Source organism: Gossypium hirsutum, chromosome D06 (assembly GCF_007990345.1).
Source record: "Gossypium hirsutum isolate 1008001.06 chromosome D06, Gossypium_hirsutum_v2.1, whole genome shotgun sequence".
Classification (NCBI taxonomy): Eukaryota; Viridiplantae; Streptophyta; class Magnoliopsida; order Malvales; family Malvaceae; genus Gossypium; species Gossypium hirsutum.
This window is the reverse complement of record NC_053442.1, coordinates 16,531,345-16,541,098: the sequence shown is the minus strand read 5'-3', so window position 1 is coordinate 16,541,098 and position 9,754 is coordinate 16,531,345. Positions and strand designations below refer to the sequence as shown.

General features: G+C 31.7%; 1 protein-coding gene across 1 annotated transcript; it reads left to right on the top strand.

Annotated features, from left to right (window-relative positions):
- The first annotated feature begins 400 nt into the window (after window positions 1–400).
- Window positions 401–2,194, top strand: LOC107901004 (uncharacterized). The gene is made up of 2 exons (XM_016826819.2): window positions 401–1,678; window positions 2,073–2,194. The coding sequence occupies exons 1-2, from the start codon at window positions 588–590 to the stop codon at window positions 2,125–2,127; spliced, it is 1,146 nt and encodes a 381-aa protein (XP_016682308.1). The 5' UTR covers window positions 401–587; the 3' UTR covers window positions 2,128–2,194.
- The last annotated feature ends 7,560 nt before the right edge of the window (window positions 2,195–9,754 follow it).

Genomic DNA, 9,754 nt, shown 5'->3' with positions numbered 1-9,754 from the left:
TGAAGAAATTACATGCTAAAATATCAATCCAATTTACCCAAGAGAAGAAGAGACCATTTGCTGAATCCTGCCTAGTAATTCAGAAGCTGTCCCCTTTGAAATAATGAGGATCAACAGCAACCAAATCCTTCAATGAAATAAAATATATTTAAGCTTCATCATCGCATTTCTGTTTCTTTTGTCTTTTTTTAGACACATGCAAGAAAGATAAAAGCATATGAAACCCCAGTCTATTATTAAGTGGGACTGCGGGATTGATCTTCCCAGGCATGAATGAAATGTAAATGTAGTTGAAAGAGGAGGGCAGTTTAGTAAAGGAAAGTAGTAAGCCTAAAACAAACATGTAAATAAAGGGTAACAAGTGTTGATTGCCAAAACAAGGAAAAATCCAAAACAATTTACAAACCCTAGGTCAGCTTGTATTTATAACACCCCCTCCCTTTGTGAAACTTCAGTCTCCTGCACCTCTCTCTGCATTTCTGTACATTGCATTTTAGTTTTTTTGAGGAAAAAATAACACCCCCATGATCCTTCAAACCAGCTTTCTCTTTCTACGGTACTAAGTTGGAAAAAAATAAAAGTTAGATATGAAGGGTCGATGTTCCAAGCAAGAAGCAAAAGAAGGAATGGAAATTGATAGAATTAGAAACAGTCACAAAGATGAGCCTCCTCAGCTCTCTGGTGCTTACATTCGGAGCCTGGTTAAACAACTCACCACTTCCAGAAGTGCCAAAGACCCTGATTACGTTAATGGCCAAAATTTGAGCAAATTTGGTGAGGGTTTTAGTGCTACACCACAGACACAGAGCCAGGTGCAACCACACGCACCACCTAAACAACTTAAGAAACAGGTTCGGAGGAGATTTCATACCCGCAGGCCTTACCAACAAAGGCTGCTTAACATGGCTGAAGCTAGGAGAGAAATTGTCACTGCACTCAAGTTCCATAGAGCTGCCATGAAACAAGCCAATGAACAGCAACAAGAAGAGCAATCATCACGGTCACTCCAGCCTTCTCCTTCATTCCCACCACCTTTTGAGCAAGAACCAAAGACAAACAACTTGTCTACCTATAATATAGACTATTTTTCCCATTCCTATAGTTGGCCTCCTTCTTCTCCAAGTCCTTTTACATCTACTGCACACACTTTGAATCTACCAGACCAAACCCTAGGTCTAAACCTTAACTTTCACGATTTCAACAACATAGACTCCAACCTTTACCATAACAGAAATAACCCATCAATCTACTCATCTTCATCATCCTCATCTTCCCCAACTCTATCAGTTGTAACTGAAGATGTGCCTTCAGTTGCAGTGTCACATGAAGTGGGGCCTGGGACTATGGCCGATTCAACAGCATCCTACGGTGGGGGAGACCTGCATCAAGCTATGGACGATGAGGGAATGGCTGAGATGAGATCATTAGGAGAGCAGCATCAAATGGAGTGGAATGACACCGTGAATTTGGTAACATCAGCATGGTGGTTCAAGTTCTTGAAGAGTATGGAAGATGGGAACGAAGTGAAAGGTGAGGATGATGGGTACCACAAACCATTTGATCAAGTCATGGAACTCCCTGCCTGGTTGAATGCAAATGACTGTGGCTTGCAGCACCACCATTTCAATAATCTTTTCCCAGATTCTTACTTCCAGGATTCTGATTCTGCCTTACCTTGGTAAGTATCCAGATTTTCAAAAAAATAAAACAAGTGTTTAGAATGTATAAATTACGAATTTTTCACCGTGCTCATTCATACATTGGAAATTTAGAAATTCTCTCAAATTGGATCTAATTGAGCGGTCAAATTTTGCCAAAATGCAGTAATTTGCCTCATTCTTACCAAGAAAAGAGTCAAATTTGCCTCGTTTTCTGTAAAACATAATAAAGTTGCACCCAATGGATGCCGTGCCTTCATCCTTACAAAAGCTTCCGGCTGTAAGAGCCCAAAAAGGCCCATTAAAGCTTAACACATGGGCTTTTCTTAAGAAATTGAGTGAAATACATCAGTCCTTGAGAGTTTTTTTTTTTTTTAATTTTGTTTGATTGATATGTATTGTTGTGATTCACAGCATGGATATTGGAGAAATTGATGGAATTGATGGGGATTGGCATTGGCTGGCTTAATTCACAAGGATTGTTTACGTTTTTAATTAATCAATATCATCTCACCTCCCTTTTGTTTTTTTTTTTATTTTGATTAAGTCCCTTTCTCCCATACTTTTTCTTTTTCTTTTTACCTATAGTACTTTTAGAGATATCTCAATCTAAAAAAGAAAAAAATATGAGAAAGGTGGCAAGTGGCAAAGCCATTGAAGAAAATAGCATAAAATGTCGGTATCAAGTATCAAGAGAGGAGTTTGCTTTTTGCCTCTACCATTAATGCACTAAATTTTCCAACACCAACAATTTTCTTTGTATTTTTCTCATCTTGTCTTCTTCTAGTTTTCCAGCTCACCTGCATGCGATTTCTCTATGGAAAATTATTATTTGGTTATTTATAAATGATATTATATGTAATTTCGGTTATTGATTAAATTTATACCTATTAATTGCAATAAAATATTAAAGATTACATACGGTAACTTTAAGTCACTTGTTTCCTCGGTTTATAGTGAAAATGGCATAAATGTGATGCTTTATTCAAGAGTTAGAATATCGGATTGAGTCCAAAATTTTGCACCAAATTTGAGATGTTTTCGACAAAATTATCAAATCTGATATGATTTTTTTTTTAACATGGAAGATTCAAAGTTTGAGTTCAACTCAAGCGTACTCGTTGCAATAATTTATATAGTATAAAATTAATAATACATAAAATTAAATTAATAATATATTATTAAGTAAATACTACAAAATTATGCTAACTTACTTATATTTAAAATTTTAATAAATGAAAATATATAAAATTATTAAATATTAAATTAAAATTAGTATAAATATTTTTAAAAAGTTAAAAATAATATAAGTTTACCTAAAATGGACTTGAGTTAGTAATTTACAAATATAGATAAATTTGGTAAAACTTTTAGGCCTATATTTCAAATTGGGCTAGGTTTGAGTAAACACAAAATGTGTTACCCTAACCCACAAACACCTCTAGTAAAACATGGACTTATTCAATGGTGCATTTACCCATCCAAGCTCTAAGGTTTATTCAAAATTTAGGATAGTTTGGATAAAAATATTAAGTCTAAAAAAAGAATTTGGGTAAAAAATCTCTCTATTTAGATTATGGGTCAAAATTAGGCTATGATATTCAAAGCCCAAATCTATTTTGGCCCTACCCATTCGAGTTTATGGTATGTTTACTTTTTCTTTTCTTTTATATATTTTATAATTTATATCATATGAAAATTAAATATATTATAATGTAAATATTAAAATATATGTTAAGTTGCTTATGTTTAGAATTTTAATAAAAGAAAAAATGAATAACTGATTCTAAAATCTATAGTTTTAATACACCAATAAATTAATACCTCATTGTCAATTTTTAAATACATACAAAGGTGATTATACATTCATGCATATTTAATAACTTCTCTAATTTGATTTAATTTAATTATTTTAAAAAATATAAAATTTTGAAACACGTTGAAATGAAAAAATAAATTGAAATAAATCAATAACTTAAAATGAAAAATAAACTAAAAGTAATAATTAAAAATTAAGAAAAACTGAAATAAAAAGACTATAAGCAGAAAATTGAAAACTGAAACACCATAATATTTACCGCGTCGTCAAATTTTGGTATTTGATTAAAAAAATTACTTAAAATAGTTAAAATTAAGAAAAAGGGTTGCCTTATAAATGAAACTAAAAAACCAAAGTAAAAACCTTATAAAATAAATAGAAAATGTTCAGAATTTGAAATGAAAAATTAAAAATGATTTAAATTATAAACGAAAGAAAATTTTTTATTAAAAAAATAATTATATTTAAGTAATTTAATTAAATTAGAGAAGTTATTGAGTATAAATGAGTGTTAAATGTATTAAAAAAATTGAGGATATAGCTTTATTTTATTAGCCTCTACAAATTACTATAATTACTAAATATTAAATAAAAATAATTATATTTCAAAAAGGAAAAAAATATGATTAGTCTTGAACGAGTTTTGGTTAATCATTTACAATTATGAATGAACTTAAGTAAATTTGAAGCTCATATTTTGAGTCGAGATTAGACAATTATGAATGATATTGATATCATGCATGAGTCTAACTTGTACTCGAATCGACCTAACTAATAAATACATCTAATAAAAATTCTTTATCCGAACTTATAATACCTAATTATTTTAGGGTTAATATTTTAGATGCATTATCTAATAAATGAAATAATGTAAAAAAACTTAACATGTCGATTGATAATAATAATTATTATATAAAATTTAAACGACACAGGAGGATGAGGAAGGAAATGGTTATATTGAATAGCATCACCATCCAAGTTATCGATAGTCAAAACCCTTTTTTTTTTTTTTTGGTTCTCTTATTTGTAGTAGCTCCCAAGTAGAAATATGAGGTTTAGATTGGGTCCAAGTGTGGAAAAGCAGCCATGGATGCGCGCAAGCGTCAAAGGCAAGGAAGGATACATAGTACCAGAGCTACTTTTGCCAAATTCCCATTTCAGTTCATGCATTTGCTTATTTAATAGAACTATACATGTTTTATATATTCACTAAACAAATTCAATTACTCACAATTATGTATCCAGTAGAATTAAGGATTTTAATTTATAATCTTACATGTATTTAGTTTTTAATTAATATATTTTTAATTATTATTCAGAGTGATAATTTCTATTAATATTTAAACAATATATAAATTTGGAACTATATAAGAAAGTAAATTATAATATTAATTTGAAAAAAATAGATGAAGCAACATTCAGCTATTATAATAATAATTCATGATAAATTCAAAAGATAGTCTCACTAAATTAATAAACACATTTAATAAAAATAATAAGAGTGAATAAAAAATTATTGAAATTTGACTTTCTTATTGAAATAAACCCACAAAATAATTTTCACCTGCACTAAGCAAATAACATATAGACCAAAATAAAAAAACCAATTTTAAGAGTATTTATATCTATATATATATATCATAATATATACCTCAACATTAATTAAAATAATCCTTAATCACTCTATAGTGCTATTGTTGTTTGAATATGATTCGATATTGTCTCTTTGAAAAATAATTACTTTTAACGTTTCATTCATTTTTATATAGTTCTAACTTATTACTGCTACCAATCTTCACTTCTAATATTGATAATTTTTTTAAGTGGTAATAATTAATATGCTTAAAGTTCTATTCAAGTAATAACTCTATTTTACATTAATAAAATTAGTACAGCATTTAAAAAAAAAACTAACACAAATTTTCAGGTGAAATTTTACTAATAATTATAAATTAAATCATATATATATAATATAACAACCTACATAGACTATATATGCGACACGTGACCCTCTTTTTTTTCATTTATTTTCTATTTTTATAATATTTTTTATTAAATATAAATTTAAATATTTATTAATATTTTTTATTAATATCCGGTATATTTTTTTATTAATACCCCATGACTGTGAATTATTATTATTATTATTATTTCAAAAAAAGATAAATTTTGAAAAATTATTCAAAAAAAAGAAGATAAAAGTTAATTTTGTTTTAAATCATTATTGGAAAAATCTCCCGCGGTGAATATAGTTTCTTTTTAAATTTTTAAAATTTAAATAAAAATGTAAAGGTAGAATTTGATATGAATCAAATTCTAAAATTTGAATTCATAAAAGGATTAAAATTATCTTTTAGAGACTTCTTTTTATCGAAATTTTAAAAGGATTTCAAGTAAAATATAACCACCATATTAATTTTACATATTCAAGCCAATAAAAAAACTCAAGGTAGCATGGTAGTTTGAGTTTCTGTTTAGTTTTTTCGATTTTCCAAGCCTCTAAGAGAAAGAGGGTAAAGTCATGGTTTGGCGATTTATTAAGTGGTTATGGTGGTGGTTTTGGTGGCGCTGTCTATAAAGGGTAGGGAAGTTGACGAGTTGCATATCAATTCCTACAAGGGGGAGTAAATCGGGTGAGGGGCAGGCAAGCGAGAGGTAGTGCTGGACAACAAGGGGATGGGCTACAGGAGAAGCCTTGTCGTTAAGCGCCATGGTGGGTTGGGTGGACTTCCAATTGCCGAGGATGTTTCCATTGGATCGAGGAGTGGACTTGAACTGGATGCTATAGTCTTGGAGCGGAACGAGGGCAAATTGATGGTGAACAGATGGTGGTGGATCTTGCCCAAGTCGAGGTCTCTCATGATTCATTTTGTTATGGGAGAAAGTGTGGTATCAAGAGAGCTCTATACGTATCAATGTGAAAATGTCGATTTGCACGAGGGGCAGCTCAAACAACAACTATATGCACATAGATATCCCCTTTGACAAGATGCTAGTCAACAAAAGGGACCCGGTCGTTATCTTCTTGTAGAAGACGAATGACGAAACGTGTCCACGAAGGTGGTGTGATGGATAGATCAGGTCTAAGGGCGATGGTGGCGGGAGATGGAGGATTGGAATGGGTCTCAATAGTCAGGGTGCTTACTATTGGCTTGTTTACTATCGGATCCTTCTGCCACCGTCTACGACTAGCAACAGATGTGGATAGCGATGAATTTGGGAGCTTTTCAGTTTCTTGGTATTCTGGTTTTTAGAGGAGGAAAGCTTAAGTGTGGTTGGAATCTATGCTTTTCTTTTGATGTTTCTTTTTAAGTCCTAGTGTTTGTATTTTATTTAGCTTTTTTTTTTATTTTTTTATTCCCATTTGTACAACATTTTCGTATTGCTTCAATAAAGGTGACCAACTATTGTTTAAAAAAAAAACACTCAAGGTAGATTTCTTTTCTTTGTATATGTCTCAAGTAAAACAAAATCACCATACTGATTTCGCAGACTCAAGCCAACCAAAAGAACTAAAGGTAGATATATTTTCTTTTCTTTTCTTTTCTTTGTATATGCCTCCAGTTTTTTTAGTGAAAAAACTTAGTTTGCGTTTTCCCTGATATCTCATCCTATATAAATATCATTATAAAGTGTTTGGGTTGTTATAACTTACCATTAGTTTTCTAAAAATGATTTTATGAGGAGGCTTCAAATTATATTTATAGAGATCTCCATACATTTTTGCATTGTCAATACTAAAATAATTGTGAATTCCATGATTTAAGAATTTACACATTGCTTGTTAACACAAGATTTTGATTAATTTAAAATAATATTATAGCTTCTTTAAATGTCTTCAAACTAATTAATCTTATCGATAATTGCTAATTGCTAATGTAACATACTTTAGCTTCATTCTTAGTGCCTTTTTGGGTGATTATGTGACATTAATGGTAAAATATACACTCCTAATTCTTTATATTCATGTTTTGATGCTTAATAGGGCACTTGGGAGCAATAGGAGTGAAAAATGGGTGGAAATTAGAACATTAGAGCATTTCAGAAGCTGTATACATGCAATAGACTTTCACACCGGCATGTGGATTTCAGGAACCATGTGCACTAACATTAATGGTAAATTGTACACTCTTAATTCTTTATATTCGTGTTTTGATGCTTAATAGGGCACTTGGGAGCAATAGGAGTGAAAAATGGGTGGAAATTAGAACATTAGAGCATTTTGGAAGTTGTACACATGCAATAGACTTTCACACTGGCATGTGGATTTCAGGAACCATGTGCACTAACAGTGGAAAGTTGTAATTTTTAAGTTTTTAGCACTTTAAAAAGGTATAAATAAGGAAATAAAAGTGGAGGATACCAACTGTCATAGGATAGCACAAAAATTACCCACAAGAACACCATTGAAGTTTATTTTCAAGCAATTTTCCATCAAGACTCAAGAGTCCAAGTTGATTTCGAAGGGAGTTATCATGGATTTCTTTTATTTTAGTGGCTATATTGTATTTTTGGTGTTTATTCTTGCAATAATGAACTAATTCTCTTAATACCTAGGAGAGATGAACCCTAGGATGGATTCTATTGTTTATGACAAGAATAGGGTACTCTCTTAAATTTTATTGATAGACTTAAGGGTATATATATTTATACAGTAGTAGTTATGTAGGAATCAAATTGTTAAAAGTTAATAGCCCATAATAATATCTTATAATATGCCATTAGGAATCATATTGCTAAGAGATAATATCTTATAATATCTCATTAAGAATCAAATTGCTAAAAGATAATATCCCATAATAATATCCTAACACCCCCTCAAGTTGGAGCATGCAGATCATAAATGTCCAACTTCCTGAGAAGATATTCAAATTACGGTTTACCAAACACTTTTGTAAAAATGTCAGCCAACTGAATGGAAGTCAAAACGTAAGAAGGTGCAATCAACCCATCCTAGATTGCATCCCTGACAAAATGGCAATCCACTTGAATCTATTTAGTACACTCATGAAATACAGGATTTTGTGCAATATGTAACGTAGATTGACTATCACGAAATAAAGGAATTGCTTTAGGATGATGAACACCTAAGCTCAACAGTAAGGCCTTTAGCCACTTGAGCTCATAAGTAACGAAAGCCATAGACCTATACCCAGCCTCAGCAGAAGAAAGGAAAACAATATGTTGTTTCTTAGTTTTACAAGAAATAAGAGATTGTCCTAGAGAAGCAAACCAGCTAGTAAGCGAACGCCGAATTAATGGACAAGCAGCCTAATCTGAATCACACCACCCTTTCAAGGAAAAATCACTATAAGATCCCAAAAGAATCCCTTGCCTAAGAGATCTTTTCAAGTATCGAACAATACGCAAAGCCGCGTCCTAATGCTCCTGCCTCGGCTCATGCACAAACTAGGATAAGACATGAACCGAGTATGCCAAATCCAATTTGGTCACTGCCAAATAAATCAAACGACCCATTAATCGTCTGTACGGCTCAAGATCAAACAAAACTATCCCTAGAGCATGCGCTAGTTTATGATTTTGCTCTATTGGTGATCTTGCGGGCTTTGCTCCCAAAAGACCCGCCTCCGAAATAATATCAAGTGCATATTTCCTTTGAAAAAGAAATAAACCCAAAGAGGTATGAGCTACCTTTATCCCCAAAAAATATTTTGAAATGCCAAGATCCTACATATAGAAGCAAGAACTGAGATACCCCTTAAAAGTTTTCAAAGTAGCAAAATCATTCTTAGAAATAAGGAAATCATCAACATAAACTAGCAAATTAATACGTACAAATCCCTTAGAGTATGTAAAGAGAGAATAATTGAAATAAAATCCATACCCTTTTAATGCAGTAACAAGCTTCACAAACTAACATCGAGGAGCTTGTTTCAACCCATACAAAGACTTGAGCAGACGACAAACCATTCCAGGCTTATCACAAGCAAAACCTGGAGGAAACTGCATGTAAACCTCTTCATCAAGACCACCATGTAGGAAGGCATTATGGATATTCATTTGATGCAACTCTTAATTTTTCGAAGCTGCAATAGCTAAGAAAGCACGAACAATCACCATTTTCGCCACAAGTGTGAAAATTTCATTATATTCAATACCTTCTACCTGGTGATTACCAAAAATAATAAGACAAGCTTAAGTCTCTCAATCCTTCCATCAAAGTTATATTTAATCTTGTACACCCATTTACTACCTAGTGCTTTCCTTCCAAGAGGAAGTGTTTCTATAGACCAAGTGTCATTATCCTCTGGAGCAC